The following is a 17,620-nucleotide window of genomic DNA, read 5'->3' on the forward strand; positions in this document are numbered from 1 at the left end:
TTTTATTACTTTTGAAAATAATTGAATTTTTGAGACGAATTTTTTAATATTTCTTTTTAAATACCTAATTATTTTTAATACAAAAATAAATAATTTATTGAATAATTGAATGTTTCTCAAAATTGAATTCTCATAAAGAATTTTATTAACAAATTTTTAAATGATTGAATTCTTTTGACGAATTTTAATAAAATTTTTAAGAATATAAAATGTAATTACATTTTTCGAGGAATTCGATTAAAAATGTATAAAAAATATTTTAAATTCTGCAATGAGTTTTATTATCAATAAAAATAATAATTGAAACCCAGTAAAAAATTGTATTACGTTCCTACGTTCCTCTATTAATAATTTAGCTTCTTTTCTTCCCCGATAAATTTCTGTCTAATAAGTAATAATTAAAGTTCAATTATTTCCAAGTGCTTCCGTTTTAAATCAGGGACCGATGCTGAAGCGAAACTAAATTAAAAATTAACTTTCAATTAACCTTCGTGTCGACTCGAAATTAAAGTTTGAAAAACTACAATATTTAGTGAACTTACTTGTAAGATCCGTGTGTGTTCTGACACGCTCCATGCTTGCACGGCTCTCCTTCGCACTCATCGATGTCGTCTGCACAATTGACTCCCATGAAACCCGGAGCACATGTACACTGGTAAGAATTTTTGAGTGAATGACATTCTGCACCATTTATGCAGGGAGAAGAAGCGCAATGATCTTGTCTCTCGCAATGTTCCCCTGAAAGCAAACGACACAAACGATGCAAACATGAAATTCTTGTCGAGGAATGTCGCAGAAGCAGAAACAGTTTCATCTCTCAATTTATAATCTTGCCTACCTGTGTATCCCGTGGCACAAGTGCAAACGTACTCGTACAGCGACTTCAGATTACACGACGCACCATTGAGACACGGCGAGGAGTCGCAAGCGTTGGCTATTGGTATTTCGCAGAGGCTGGCGGTGAACCCGACAGGGCAAGAGCAGGCAAAAGTTGGCGTGCCCCCGCTGATGTTCTCGCGCACTCTGCAGGAACCACCATTTTGGCATCGCGGTCCCGTATTGCACGGGTTCAAGTGTTGACAGTATTCTCCCACATACTTCGAAGTACAACTAGAACAAAGAGAAAAGTTATTCATTTCATCATTACTTTACATCAGTAAAGTTGCAGCCTCACTCAGGGAATTCTTCAAAGTGTTCAAATACAAAGGTACCTGTCTCTACAATGAGAGTAAAAAGTTACTCTCATTTCGAATCAGGGCTCGGATCGTCTTTAAAACTCAAAAAAAAGTCGCTTTAGTCGCATAAATTCACAACAAAAGTCACGAAAAGTCGCATAAAATTTCCGAAAAAGTCAGAAAAAAGTCGCATGAAATTTTAGAAAAAAACGACAAAAAGGAAACACGAATTGTCGAAAAATCACATTTCTCGACTACAGATACATTAATATCAAACAATCCAGAATAAAATTTTTAAAAATTTAATAAAATTCATAGCAAAATTTTAATTAGGTATTTTTAACATTTTTTTAAAAATTATCTTTAATATGTCAATTATTTTTATAAAATAATAAAATTCTTCTCCGAAATTCAATTATTTTAAATTATTTTCAATTATTTCAATTTATTCAAATTTTAATAAAATTCTTGTCAAGATTTCAATTATCTTTATAAATAATAAAATTCTTCTCTAATATTCAATTATTTTCAAAAGTAATAAAATTCTTCGCAGAAATTCAATTAAATTCGAAATTTTTTTTTAAATTTTTTATCAAATTCTTTGCAAAATTCAATTATCTTCAAAAATAAGAAAATTCTTTACAGAAATTCAATTATTTTCAAAAAATTTTTTTAAATTCACCTCAAAATTTCACTTGTTTATAAATATTAAAATTCTTCTGCAAAATTCAATTACTTTTAAACATTTAAAAAAAATCTGTTCAAAATTTCAATTATCTTTGTGAATAATAAAATTCATCCTAGAAATTCAATTATTTTCAAAAGTAATAAAATTCTTCGCAGAAATTCAATTATATTCAGAAATTTTTAAAAATTCTCGTCAAAATTCCAATTATCTTTATAAATAATAAAATTCACCCTAGAAATTTAATTATTTTCAAAAGTAATAAAATTCTTCGCTGAAATTCAATTATTTTCAAAATTTTTTTTAAATTTCTCGATACAATTTTTATTATCTTCATGAATAATAAAATTCATCATGGAAATTTTATTACTTTCACAAGTTCTGATACAAATTTTTGCAAAATTCAAATATCTTTAAAAGTAAGAAAATTCTTCACAGAAATTCAATTATTTTCAAAATTTTTTTTTTAAATTCTCTTCAAAATTTCAATTATTTTTGTAAATATCAATATTCTTCTGCAAAATTCAATTACTAATGTTTTATAAATTTCTTCCCAATAATTCAATTATTTTCATAAAAAATGATAAAAATTTTTTTTTTTTTATAAAGTCTTATAATATATAAAATAATGATTTTATCACTCGGTCATCTTTAATTATTATAAAACGTGAAGACATCGATTGCTCCGAGTCGAAGACTCGGAGTGATGGATTTCTTCATATTTTATAACAATTTTGTATAAGTAGTTTAATTTCAAAAAGGTTTGAATTTGAATCTTTTGCAGAATTTTAATTCCTATGGAAAAATAATAATTAAATATTTATTTAAAAAAGAATTTATTGACGTTTTCGAAAAATTTAAAAAAAAAATTGTAAATAAATATAACAGAAAACTTTTTTGACTCTAACTTTTTCCTTTAAATTTAAAAAAAAAATTTTAATTTTATTCGCATATTACTAATGAAAATCTCGAAAAAGTCGAAAAAAGTCACATTTCCTTAGAAAAGTAGAAAAAAGTCGCACAATCCGAGCCCTGCGAACCGATTTAAAACTTTATGAATCGAAATGTAAAAATTGTTGTGGGTCAAGTTCACAACGTTTCATGATCAACGATTTTAAAGAAAAATGTTTTTTACAAAGAAAACAGAAATATTTCTTTTTTATAAATACCTAATATAGATTCCGAAAGTAAAAAACCAGTGATGCCAAAAATGTAGTAATACCACAAAAATTACAAAATTGAGCACAGAGCTCAAACTTAAAATTCAATTTCCATGTAAAGAATTTTATCAACAAATTTTTAAATAATTTCATTTTTTCAACGAATTTTAATAATTACATTTTTCGAAAAATTTGATTAAAATTGTATTAAAAATAATTGAAATTCTGCAATGAGTTTTATTATCTATGAAAATAATAATTGAATCCTTAAGAATTTTATTATTTTTCAACATAGGTAATTAAATTTTAGCAAAGAATTTTATTCCTCTTGAAAATAATCGAATTTATGCATTAATTTAAAACTTCTCCAAAATTAATTTTTTTTAGTATTTTTAACTAAAATTCTTCTATAAATACATTATTTATAATATAATTTTTAAAACAGTTCTTTGAAAATTTTTAAATTCTTTTGTTAACAATTCATTTTGCAAAATTTTCATTATTCGAAAATTCTTAAATTAAATACATATTAAAAAATAAAAACTTGAAATAACTTTAAAAAAATCCAATTAAAGATTATTCTAACACCTCGACCTCTGAAATTGAATTTAAAAATTTTGTAAATAAAGAAATAAAACTTCCGTTGGATCAGAGAACTATTATTCAAATTTTTTACAAATTTCAAAATAAAATTAATATTTGAGAATAATGAAGTTATTGTAATTAAAGCAAAGTAATACTTTTTCATTACAATTGTTCAAAATATTGTGTTATTTAAAAAATGCTAATTTTTTTATATATTTTACTCGAAAATGAAGTATTGTTTTACGTGATATTAATATGTAACGGCTTTAATAATTTTTTGTTTCTAATTTTAATTTTCTTTCGAAGAGAAAGTACATTTTTATGTGTAACAACCAAAATAATGAAAAAAGAATTAATGACATTTTATGAAAAATGGTTTCCTGATCATCATTGAAATTGATATTTTTGTAGTGGTTTATTTATTTTATCTTTTGAGTTGGTCTTTTGCTATCGGTTCGATAGATTAACTAGGGTTCTCGTTTTGGATCTCGAATTCGAACCATTCGTCCCCTCTCAACTAACCCCAAGCAACACCTGCTGCTCAGTTTTTGGAAAAACTATCGTGTGTGATTGCTGCGCGAGCGCAGTAAAATTTACGCCGTTGGAAATCACCACCAACGTCCCTCGCTCGTTGCACAATGTACTATTTTAGAATTAGAGTTTAAAAAATGTAAATTTTACCAATTCTGCACCATAAAGTCCCTTAAAAACTATTAAAAAGAACATTCAAACCTAAATATAAAAATGGGAAGAAAAGTTATGACGTAAAATATTTCTTGCATTGAACACTTCTAAAGAGTAAGAAAATGTAAGATCTTTATTCATTTTCATCATGCAGTTAGTCTTTTTTCATCGATATTTAAGAAAAAATAGAAACAGATGGTAATAAAAAGAATTTAAGTCTTGCATTATAATTATGTAGATTTTTTGGTACACGGAGAAACTTTTAATACCACTAATTCTTAAAACTGGTGAGACATTTTAGTATGTTAGGTTAGATTCAAGGGAAAAACGACATAGGTTATAGAAATTGCTATTGAGACTATCAAAAACACTCATTCAGTATATATTTTACAGTTCTTCATAAGGAAACTAACGAAAATTAGTATGTTGTTTTAGAAAGAAAATAATAATTTTTGCAAAGTTGGGAAAGCCATGAATTAAAAAGAAACACAACAAATTAATTGTCTATAGATACTCATAGAGACGATAGTGATACTTGGATCTGATGGTAGATGGCATTAGTGAATGTCACTGTAACTGTAGGTAAATATATTTAACACGACGTAAGAACCTAACCTATATTATTAACGCACACACGCACACGCAAGTAAAGACACGACGATTGGTCACGGAAACCGAAAGATCGCACGATTCGTTAGAAGTACACAGCTGAATCGTCCTTATATATTAAACGAGTGGAAAAATATGTGCCTTCGAGAGAGAGCATTTTTTAAAATAACTTACTAATCAAATTATGTAAATAAGTAAAAGTCGTGAAAAAAATTATGTTATATTGAGGAACAGTTCTTGAATTTAATTTGGCATGAGGAGACATTCACGTTTATTAATAAAAGGTTTTTTTCTTTCATACACGTGTGAATTTCAACTTCGAAAACATTAGGGTTAGTTCGCGACGTCAGGTGATGGACTCGGTGATGCTCGGGCGAAATCGGTTAAGTCCGCCCGCAGTCCTTCCAAAATTGGTATGTTACGTTAGAATGTCTGTTATATATTCTATCTATATGTGGAAAAAAGGTTAGAATTACCGTATTATTTCACAAACAAAAACTAGCATTTTATTCTTTTCTAAAGAAAAATAAGACTATTTCTAATGCAGATAGTAATTTTTGTACACCGAAGGTTGCTTAATATATAACGAACTTATCATATTTTCGTATTAATGTTGAAATTATTAGCACAACGCACGAAAAATCCTCACATTCTAACGTACTTTTAGAATAAAGATAACCAAATATATTCAATATTAGAACAAAAAGTTTCTCCGTGTATCAATTGGATGTTTAATAAAATTTTGTTTGAAATGAAGAAAAACGAGAAAAACGAGAAAAACTAGTACATGAACATATACATGATGGACCACGTACATTTTCGCTATACGGGAAGTTGTTGCGAATGAAAATTGACGAGATCGCACACATAAACTTGTACATGACCATGTATTTGAACTTGAATAATATTTTATAACATGCAATAACTTACTTGCAATGCGATTCACTACGAGGTGATGATATACAAACTCCTCCATTTTTACAAGGGCTAGGTGAACAAGAGACGAAACCTGTTGAAAAAATCAGTGTTAATACAAAAAATTATAAATTATTTCTTGATAAAAAGGGGCGGCGCACGAATATTCCATAAAAGATTAGTCTCAAAAATTTACTAAACATAGAATAAATAATTTTATTAATTTAAAAAATACAAAATACAATCTTATCTTTCTTCAATTTCTAAAAAAAATTCTTCGTTTCTATCTGTAAACTTAACCCAAAATTCGCACTAGGAACATTATTGTCTAATTTTTTCGGCACCACATCTTTCTCTAAAGGAAACTTGCTCCCGCTTTTGGTCAAGAAAGTCACCTCTTTTTGGATTGAGAGGTTCCGTTAACAGATAATCACAATTCGGGGCACTTTTTTTGTCCAATAAGGTCAACCAATTTAATTAAGTTCAGTCAAAAATAATTATGAAAAGGATAAGTAAAATTTTAATTAATTAATTCCGTAAACATTCGGTCAGTGACAGTTTCACTGTTGCGCAGAGCCTAAATAAGTATGGAGAACCTGGAGTTTAAAAAAGTTTCTATAATTTTGCCGGTTTTTCAAAATTTTTAACAAAATTTGAATTTAAAAATGAAAAATGTTCTTATTTCATCACCATATAAAGTTCTCTGTGGAAGAAATATCTTTGACTTGTAATTATTATTAACTTTTTGTTATTTGGAAATTAAGTTTTTAATGTTCAAATGAACGAAATACATTTTATTAAAAATAATTTCATAAATTACTAATTGCAATAAAAATTAAAAACCTAAATTTTACATTTAGAAACTTTATATAATTAATTTTATTCATAGTGACACAAAACATAATAAAAATTTTATTTGAAAAAGAAAAATATAAATTTCGTTCATTTGAACTTTCAGAACTTTAGGATAATAAATTTAGATTTAATTATGAAAACTGTAAAATAGTGTAAAAATTGGTAGATAAATAATAAGTAAAATAAATAATTACATCAACAATCAAAAAGTACAAGTCAAAAAAATTGTTAGTATAGATTTTACTGTTTTTCGAAACCTCTGACAATAAAATGAAGTCCGGAACGTTTTTAAAAATGAAAAATCAAAAAAGAATTTCTTTTTCAATCTTAATTCAACTTTATAGTTTTCATGTTCATAAATTTTCAAGAAAGTAATTGTTAAAGACAATTATTCGAAAATAACTTGAATTTGATGTCAAAATAAAATAAATCGTTGCATTATTTCCTTTTCGTTGTAAAAACGTTTTTTGCCACTTTTGAAAAATTGCACAGCTGACATCAGAAATTAAAGGCTACACCTTGCCCATTCGAATCAATTCGAATGAGCCCTATGCCAAACTGATCGCATGCACCCTCAGAGTGGGGGGTTTGTTTATATCCAGGGGCCGGTGCAAGAAACAATGAAAGAAGGTATCAGGCTTTCCACAGGATCAAAATTATTTGACAGATTTTAAGAAAGGACAAACAAAATTTTATTTTCCCCAAACTACTTTTCAAATAATATTAATTCTCGGATTTTTGGAAAATCAGTGACAAAAGAATTAGGACTACTGTTTCCCTACTTTTTTTTATTTTACTCTTTGCTGGGTTTACTAGGGTTAAAAATAAAGAAGAAAAATTTGCATCTTAAACTTTTCAGAGAAAATGTTTTTTTTAATTTTTTCGTTGATTCAACGTTCATAACTTCAGTTTCATTTTCCAGCAGCCATTTTCTAAAATTTCATATTGAAAAAGCAAAAGAAATTTTTCGAGTTTGTTAAGACTTGTATTTTAATAAAATATAAAAATTGTAATAAGTAAATATTTTTTTACTACAAAAAAAAATTATATGAAAAAGACTATAAATATATATACCCCTTAAATACCTTATTTTGTTAAATAAATCTTATATTTAGGCTACTCTAAATAAAATTTGTTTAATCTCAATAAAAATAAATATTTGTTTGATTTAAATAAATATCTGGTTCGATTTAAGAAATCTTGCGTTCGAAGAAAGAATTTGGTAATTTATTTTCAAAATAAATTATATTATTATTAAAATTTTCGAAAATAACTTGATTCTTATCAAGAATTTTATTAAAATTTTTTTTTTAATAATTTAATTCTTGCGAAGGAGAATAGTTAATAAGTAAATTTTTTAATTTTGAAACTGAAATTATTCAAAAATTGATGTTTATATTTAAAAATGTAAAATTTGTTAATTTTCAAAATATTAAATGGAACAGTAACTTTTACTGTAGTAATTAATAATTATTACAATTATTATAATCATAAGAATGTAAAAAACAAAAGTTATAATTTCTTTTTAAAAAATGCTTTGTTTATATTATTTTAAATATTTTCATTATTACTTGATTGCTATATACACAGTCTTTGCAAAATTTTCAAAAAATCTTCAAGTTTTTACAATATTATTTCTTGAAATTCTTCAAATATCGCAGATTGCTTTAATTTTCTTCAGATTTGAAGAAAAATCTCTGAATCTGGCAGCACTGCACTGGGCGCCACTTCCGGGGCTACCAGATCCAATGTCTCTGTGCTCGTCGCCATATTGTTTGTCACTTTCGCCAAAAATGTAACAATAACTTTTTTTCAATACTTATTTGCAAAATCATTTTTAAGTATGAAGAAACTTCTATTCTTCTCTAGTTCACTCTTCTCTACTCATTCCGAGGAATCTCAGCTTGCATATCTCTATTAATTTAGGAGTGAGAATCATTTAGGAGGGAAACCACTTTTTTTCTTTGATCCACTTTGCGATTTTCAATTTCGCAAACTTTCGGGTCAATTGGCGACTTCGTGTGCAGGAAGTCGGTCGAAATTGGTATGTTTGGCTTAGTTGAAAATATTGTCATAATGATCTGAAATTCCAAACATTCTCAAAATCTTTAATTCTACTCACTCAAAATTCTGCTTAATGGGGATTTTTTGCGAAACTAATGGGGAGTTATTTTGAAATTGTTCACTAGTTTACTAATAAAAATGAATTAACCAAAAATGGTGGTAATTGAAAGTTCTGTTGTATGAAAAATGTTTTGAAAATTCTGTCAAGTGAAACCTTGTTTATATAGAACTGTCAAAAACTAATGCAGAGATTATTAGTTCAGCTAAAAGAAAATTCCATCAAATAAGTCGTATTTTTAAAAATGTAACTAATAATTTGTATGGAAATGTTCATGCACCCTATTCTTAAAAAGCTGGAATTATCATTTAACCGAAAATTCAGCTGGTAAAAAGATTTTGGAGCATATTTTGCTACTGGATAATCAGAAATTGTAAAAAACATTGTAATTGGTCGATTTCAAATTTCGTGCTGCAATCTTTTTAACAGTTGATTCTCTAACAATAATAATTTTACATTTTAAAAATTTTATTAAGAAATGAAAATTTTAACTCACGAGTTTTATGGAATATTCATAATACCTTTATTATTATTAATATTTCTTAATTCCTTTAGAAAAGATTTTCTGAATTTACAAGTGATATTTCCTTATATTGTATAGTCAGTCGTTTAAATCTCCAAAAAAGTTGAATTCTTTTAAAATATGTATTTGGACAGAAAAATACCACCTGGTAATAATAAAGTTTACAATCACGAAAATGAAGAGAATTATTTACAGAAATAATTGAAAATAAAGCAAAACAATAGTAGAAAAGAACGATTGAAATACGTAGTGTGTATAAGAGAAGTATGAAACCTTTATGGAGACTTTAACGACTGATCTGTGAAAGAAGACAAGTGAAAGACGCAACGACTATAGTGTACAATAGTTATATTTGAGAAATACTTTTACATTAAAGCAGGAAATAAAATTAAGGATGTACCCGTCTTGCGTCTTCAGGTAGTAAAACTAAGAAGGTTCAAAAGAATGATGTTTAAAGAAAGAAATGATGTTTTAAAAAGCATAAAAGACAGTGTCGCGATGCGCCGGCGCCAATTCGGCAAAACCTGTTGCCATGATTAACATGTGTGAAAAGTTGGCTTTCTTACAAATTAGGGGAACAGGAGACAAAAGACAAAAGACAAAACTCACCATAAACTGTGGGTAGACTGAGTATTAATGTAATAATAATCGCATGGAGGACGTAATCCAATTTTCGCCGAGGCAGCAACATGATGCTGACAATCCTACTCACACACATGCATATATGTATCGATATATGTACAACACATTCACACACACTCACTCATAGGATTAAGCACTCACTAAAAACACTTGCATAGAATCACAAATTCCATCATTTAATCACGTACATTGTTCACATGTCACTTTTATTGTTCCAAGTGTGCAGTGTTTACGTTTGGAACAAGAGTTTTTAAAAGAAAAAGCATTTAAAACTAATTGACAAACGCGAACCACGAGCGCGTCGCAAGCACTTCTAGGGGACCTATTGTTCACTTAACGCTCTGAAAGTAGTCCCCGATTGCGCGCGCATTAACTGGGCACATGCGTATTCCTCCGCTCTCCGCTACAAGCCTCCATGGCAGCCTGGCAGCCGAACCACACCATACTACACCATATCACAATTATTATTCTTATTTTTCCTATTCTTCTTTAGATCAACATTCACACAATAATTTATTGCCTTATTTTCCCTAAATCGTACCGTTCTCACAGTTCAACTTGAAAAACCTTTTACTTTTTAAATCACATTCCTGTGTGATCTTGTTACTTTTTTGAGGATAGTAACAGAATTTATATATTTCTGCACTCTAAGTTTCCACCCTAAGGTGAACGTAAACTTTTGTATTAAAAGAATTACTGAAACCTTACATTGGAACCTCACTGCAAGCTACATGCATGCTACATGTAAATTTCTACAAATTTACAGTGTAACCCGTTTATAAATTGAAAAGTTGACCTGATGGGTAGTTTTCCTGTAAATTACTCTATTTTGACCTAACCCAAGTAGCACGTAACGTTACTGTAATATCACTGTATTGTTACATGTATAGTGTTAGTAGCTCTCCAGTAAAGAAAAATAAAAAACTTTGTCAATTTTACAATTTCGAAATAACACTAAAATATATAATATACACACACCGAAATTTTCAATTAGAAGAAAATAAACAGATAAAGTGCGTGCAATTTTTAGACTTTTATATCTTTCAAAAGATTCGGAACCAAAACGAAAATTTCGGTGTAATTTAGAAGTTGTGAATGTGCCAAATATATTTAATTTTCTTTAACACTTTCAACTCATTATACTTCATAATTATATACTTACAGAAAAAAATTAAGAAAATAAATAAATCCTCCTTGTAATTAATAATTGATAAAAACGTAAAAATTAGGTTATTGGACGGACCTACAAAAACATATTCTATGTATTATTTTTTATATTCTCACTAGTTTAATTATTATTAAAAAAATAATTTACACGCAATCTTCTTTTTTCAGAAATGGAGCACAAAACACAGATGTGTCCGCATATGTGTCACATAAAGCAATTATTTCGTGCGTCACCATCAAACGCTAAGCATAATATGAATATTCAGCTTTAGTGCGAGCATTTGTGATAATCACGTCCATGATTGTAATTTGCTTGCAGTGTGCACGCACGAGTGCCATTCACGCAGGGCGGACATCGTGCGACCCAAGTTTGTTGTCTGTGTTGTGGGTCAAATTGACATTTTTCAAAAATGACAATTTTCGAACAAATGGCAATTCGCAAAAATGACATTTCGGAAAAGTGACAATTCGTAAAAATGACGATTCGCAAAAATGATGTTTCGGTGAAATTACAATTCGCAATAATGACGATTCGTAAAATTGCCAGTTTGCATACATGAAGTTTCAGAAATCTGACATTTCGAAAAAATGAGTGTTAAGGTCATGTTATTCAGTGGTCACGTGTTTCCATAATAAGTATATGGAGCACGTGACCACTGAATAACGCATGACCTTAAAGTAAATAATAATTCACAAAAAATTGCTTTTCGAAAAAATGGTAATTCGATAAAGTGACAATTCGTACAAATATGACACTTCAAAATAATGTCAATCCGTGTAAAAGTGTCGTTTCGTACCAACAACAATTCGTAAAAATAACATTTCGCAAAAGTGACAAATCGTAACGATGTCGCTTCGAACAAATGACAATTCGTTAATCACGCGCCTCTTTTTAACTATGAATGAAATTTTTACTTTAAATTAAACACCAAGTCAATGATTTGTCAATAAGAACTATAATAAATGTATATTTGTAATGTTTTTAAAATTTTTGAAAAACATTTGAAATTTATCAAATCAAACCATTTTTTCAATAGCAATGTTTGTTTGGCGTATAAGAAATACATAAGGATTGTACATAAATCTCAATCTTAAATTTTTTTTAATTCTAAAATTCTGATTATATAATTTAACTTTTTTACTAAAAACCCCGGTTTATTAATTAAAAATATAATTTTAAGAAAATAATAGAAAGTGGAGGAGGAGATTCAAAACCTATTTATTTTTTATCTTAAAAGTGGTCTCTAGAATCCCTCGACCTCCACTCGTGTCACAAAAATCACCGTTGACTACCTTTATCCTCTTGTTGCTTAATATACTATTTAATAATTAAACTAGTGAAAAAATGAAGATAATGGATGAAATATGTTTTCAAAGTACGTCCACCAAATAACCTAATTTTGGTTTTTTTTTTTATTTTTAATTAAAAAAAAAGGATTTATTATTAAATTAAATAAATACTCACCTGATAAGCAGAAGTATTTTTGATGAACATTCAGGTTTTTTTAGCACTTTCTTAATTTTTTTTAAATGTACAAGAAATATTGAGTTTAAAATACGCGATTTCTGAATTATTGCGTACTTTGCAATTTATTATCTCTGTTAAAGAAAAATAAAAAAATTCCAAAACAATAATTAAAAAGTAGTTTATAAAACTATTATCTAAATTTTCAGTAACATCTGTTACTCATATCTTATGCTTACAACTTTTTTTAGAATTTAATAAATCTTAAATTTTAAAAACAATATTTAACAAATTATTATTTAATTTAAAAAAAAGAAACTGAACAAATTTTTTTTTCTAGGTTTCGTTAAAACAGCACAATTCTGAAAATTTTGAGCCCATTGTGCGAGAAGAGTAAAAAAAATTATGCAATCCCATAATCTACCTTTCTCTACTTATTAGAAAAATATCAAGAAAATTAAGACTATAGTTAATTTTTAAATTCGCGAGTTGAACATTTGCAAGGTTGTAGCAAAATTGGATGAATTTTAGTTTTCGACTTGGACAAATGGGGAATTTTGCCCCAAACAGAAATAATATGAAACTTAAAACATTGTTTAAATCTTTTTTTTCTTTAATTGTGATTTATTCAAACCAACAAATGAATAATTAACAAAAATGAAAAATAATAACTAATAATACTATCAATAAATAAATTAATATAGCAACAAAAGAGAAAAATAATGCTAAACTTGAATATATTCATTTCGAAGTGAAAAATTTTATTGTTTTAAATCTTATACAAAAGTATCTAGCGGGTAGATACAGAAACTTGCCATACTCTGATCGTATTATCAGAGTAACCAGCAAAAAGTGTTTGGCCATCTGTAGACCAGGCAAGGGACAAACACTGTGGGGGTTCAGCTTTACTGGTAGCAGTAACGATTTCTGGTTTCAACTCTTCAACCATTTCTTTGCTCTCGAGATCCCAAATTTTAATGTACGGTCCGAAAGCAGCGCACAACCAGTAGCGATTGGGACTGAAGCACAAGGCAGTAATGATGTCGTTGTGGTCCAAAGTGTGCAAGTGTTTTCCGTCATTCAAATCCCACAGCATTGCCTTGCAGTCCTTCGAAAAACGATTTATGTAAACAAACGTAGTTCAAAGTAAACGGTTCTAATTTATAATAGCTGGATATACTTACTTTGCCTCCTGATGCACAGAGAGAACCATCTGGCGAGACTGTTACAGTGTTCAAGTAACCGGAATGGCCATTGTGGTTGATCTTTAGTCTGCAGTTGGTTAAATTCCACACCTGAAATAGAACAGAAGCTTTAAAGACAAATGCAGAGGGAAAGTGATTCTTTAATTTTATTTGGTTTCAAATCAGTCCCATATCCGCAAGCACTCACAGAGTTCATGTTTAGTTATAAGTATACATCATCAAGATAAATCTAGGTACAAGAATGGAACTCGAAAAGAATAGGTGCGTACCTTGACAACACGATCCCATCCAGCAGACACAATAATGGGGTTTGAGTGATTCGGGGAGAATCGCACACAACTGACCCAATCACTGTGACCGTCATCTTGGATAGTGTACTTGCATTCGGCCAAGGTATTCCACAACTTGATGGTCTTGTCTCGCGATCCAGAGACAATTTGACGGTTGTCGACGGAAAAGGCGACGCTCAGAACATCCTACGAAGCAACAAATCAATGTAAAACAAATACTATGTTTCATTTCAAAAGTAATCATTTACATTTTTTAATTTCATTTTCATCGCTAAATTTAAAAATATCTAACAAGAGATCTTCAAAACCCAATGTAAATGATTACTTTTGGAATGATGTTGAATAGAATTTTAATAGAAAAAGGTTGTTGGAATATACTTACAAAAAGGACGAACAAAATCAGATAGATTCTTCTATAATGTTAATAAAAAAAATATTTACAAAAAAAGCTTCAGTTTTGTTGACCTTTTTTCAGGTATAACGTTGTTTATGAAAGCAACGATTCCTTCTAAAAAAATAACTTTAAAATATCATTGAAAAGCTGTAGTAATGCACACCTTGGTATGGTCCTCGAATCTTCTGGTGGTGCGACCTGCAGCCAAATCCCAGAGTCGCAAGGTTTTGTCCCAGGAACCGGACAGAGCGTAGTTGCCATCGGAAGACAATACTACGTCGCTAATGAAGTGTGAGTGACCGTAAAGGCGCTTTTGTGGGATACCATAGTTTGCTTCATCGCGAGTCAACTTCCAGACTATCAATGTCTTATCTGAAACAATTCAAAATATTTTCTTCATCAGATTTCAACGTTTTTAACTCACTATTAATTCAAATTAGTACTATGAGCAAAAATCATCGTAAAAAAATTGCTGCCTTTATTCCCGTGTTACTTACGATATTTTTTATTCCTAATGCACAAAAGTGGCGATTTTTTTACAGGAAAATATGAAAGTTTACGGAAAATGAGTAAAATTTATGAATTAATAATTTCTAAAAATTACAACTATAACCCTTCTTGAATTAAGTTATTTTCTATAATTTCCAACTAAACTTCACCTCCAAATCAATTACTTTAAAAATTTTTAGAAAGTTCTTCGAGAATTAAATTATTTAAATATGAAAATTCAACTTTGTATAATAATTGTAACTGCCCATGCTTTTTCAGTTTATTAAGGTATAATATTTTCAAACCATAAAAATAATCAAATTTTTTAGGAATTTTAATTGTAAATATGACCCTGATTACTCCGAAATTTTAATAAGTGCAAAAAACTAAATTTTTATTTGCTCTACTCGAAAACAGTTAAATCTTAAAAAATGAAGATAACAAAATTCTAAGAATTAAGTAGTTTTTAACCCTTCGTCACACACATGAGAAAAAATTACGACTTTACACACGTTTAGAAGGAATCCCTCACCACATTGTAAAATAAGCAACATTACAACATAATGTAAAATAAGCAACATTACAACATAAACAAAGGAATCAACAAAAATTTAGTTTTAACACAAACTTACAAATATGTAGTAAATTATTCTAAATTATAAAATTAATTTAACTTTAAATTAATTTAATTAATAAAATTAATTTTCGGTCTCAAAAATAAAAATTAATTACACGAATGCACATCTTCGAAGGAATTCCACTTGACATGTAAAAATAATGTAACATTAATAAATAAGCAAAAAAATCATTAAACAATTCATTTTAATTATATTTATAATATAATTTTGTCATTAACCAACAGTGGAACAAAAAATGTTATGAAAACTTGATTTTTTTATTTAACATAACCTCACTTTTTAGAGTTTTTTCTAGCTTTGAAGCTTTATAAATAAATATTAATTATGTTTAAACTAAATGTTTTTTTAGAAATGTGTTGAGGAGTAAATTGTCGAAAGGTATAGAAACTGATTTTATTTTGCAATGAGGAAAACAAAAGTTATGTAAAAAATACTGAAACCGAAGAGGAAATCCCTCCCTAGGTGTGTGACGGAGGGTTAAAAATACTTTAATGTAATTTTTTTGAAAACAATTGAATTTTTTAAAAGTGTTTTTTGTATTATTTAAAAAAACTAATCAATTTTTTGATGAATTGTAATGAAATATTTTGAACATGATTTTTTTCTCCAAAATGTTAAAAATAATTCTAAAATATTATTTTTGGTATGTATTTGAATTTTCGGAAATATATAATTTAAAGTACTGAAAATATTACATTTTAAAAAATTAGAAGCTAATTTTCATTTTTAAATTTACGTTTAGATTTTCCATTAAAATGTTTGATAATTCAATTATTTTGAAAGTTTGCAATTAAAATTCTTCAAAAGTTGATATTAAGACCATTAATTTGCTCTAAAAAAATTACTAGGTACGGAAATAATTTTATGGAAGATTTAAATTATTTTCTTGATACAGTTAAAATATAGTCGAAGTCGCCACGTAAGGTCATGTTATTCAGTTCCAATGATTATTTTTCACATATTATATAAGCTTTAGAAGTAACTACAGCAAAAAATTTTCTGAATCATATTAAAAATAAGAATAAATCGCACTGCAACTATAAAATGAGAACAAATACGAAATGTTTTCTGACTAATTCTAGTATCTGGTAATACACTCTCCATGTTGGCGGCATGGCTAAGATAATAGTATTTGTGGGACAAAAATTTCACATTTATTATAAAAATTTTTAAATATTAATAAAATATTCAATAAATGCATAGATTGAAATAAATGTCAATTTCTCCCATACTTTACTTTCAAGAAAATAACATACGCGAAAAATAAAACCTCAAACTTTAAGCACGTGACAATTTAATTGAAAAGTTGTTAACAGTAATTAGTGCGTGAACATTTAGTGATAACTACATTAAAATATTGAGATGAAAAAAGTTAGAAATCAATTTATAAGCAATCAAAATGTGTAATAAGAAAGTTTAAGATATCCACAAACTCACCACGAGAAGCCGACAAAATCAAGTCCGAATATTTAGGATTGGTAGCAATTTGAGTGACCCATCCATTGTGACCGCGTAAAGTGCCTCTCAATTGAAGAGTTTCAGTCATTTTTGACAATTTTTTTATCAACAGATAATTGATGCAAATGGATTATTTCAAAGTGAAACAACCACTCTCAAGCACGGTCATTCGAGAAAAGAAAGAAGCAGGTCTCAAACACGGACCAACAACATCAAATTCTTAATAGATGCGAAACTCAACAACTAAAAATGTATGTTAGGGTGCATTCACACCTTAGCTCGTAGAAAAAAATTTATCGAAAAATATCGAAATCTCGTTTCATCTAGCTGTAAAGGTGTTTCTACAATAGCTTGCTCATGTATTTGAGTACGTTCACACGACTTTTGGAAAAACCATTCTTGTCTTTCTCTCTTCTATGACAGAGACATAAGTTTGTCTCACTCTGCATTTTCTGTTTTTGGAAAAGTAAGAAAATGTAGAGTGAGACAAACTTATGCCTCTGCCATAGGAGAGAGAAAGACAAGAAGGTTTTTCCAAAAGTCGTGTGAACGTACTCTT

The 17,620-nt window shown here is 28.4% G+C and overlaps 2 protein-coding genes across 2 annotated transcripts in view; both read right to left on the bottom strand.

Moving 5' to 3' along the window:
• Window positions 1-10,291, bottom strand: part of LOC122499799 (neurogenic locus Notch protein) — a 41,400-nt gene extending 31,109 nt beyond the window's left edge. Inside the window, exons 1-4 of the mRNA XM_043608317.1 lie at window positions 9,923-10,291; window positions 5,829-5,907; window positions 839-1,110; window positions 543-738 (exon numbers count right to left, since the gene is read on the bottom strand). Of these exons, the coding sequence (XP_043464252.1) occupies window positions 543-738; window positions 839-1,110; window positions 5,829-5,907; window positions 9,923-10,031 (656 nt within the window). The 5' untranslated portion in view covers window positions 10,032-10,291. The remainder of the gene's footprint in view (window positions 1-542; window positions 739-838; window positions 1,111-5,828; window positions 5,908-9,922) is intronic.
• A 3,036-nt stretch (window positions 10,292-13,327) lies between these two features.
• On the bottom strand, window positions 13,328-17,275 carry LOC122499843 (guanine nucleotide-binding protein subunit beta-like protein). The gene is made up of 5 exons (XM_043608370.1): window positions 17,041-17,275; window positions 14,640-14,848; window positions 14,062-14,268; window positions 13,772-13,882; window positions 13,328-13,695 (listed from the first exon to the last, which is right to left on the bottom strand). The coding sequence occupies exons 1-5, from the start codon at window positions 17,147-17,149 to the stop codon at window positions 13,378-13,380; spliced, it is 954 nt and encodes a 317-aa protein (XP_043464305.1). The 5' UTR covers window positions 17,150-17,275; the 3' UTR covers window positions 13,328-13,377.
• Window positions 17,276-17,620: the final 345 nt, after the last annotated feature.

This window comes from Leptopilina heterotoma, unplaced genomic scaffold (genome assembly GCF_015476425.1).
Source record: "Leptopilina heterotoma isolate Lh14 unplaced genomic scaffold, ASM1547642v1 Lhet_177, whole genome shotgun sequence".
Taxonomy (NCBI): domain Eukaryota; kingdom Metazoa; phylum Arthropoda; class Insecta; order Hymenoptera; family Figitidae; genus Leptopilina; species Leptopilina heterotoma.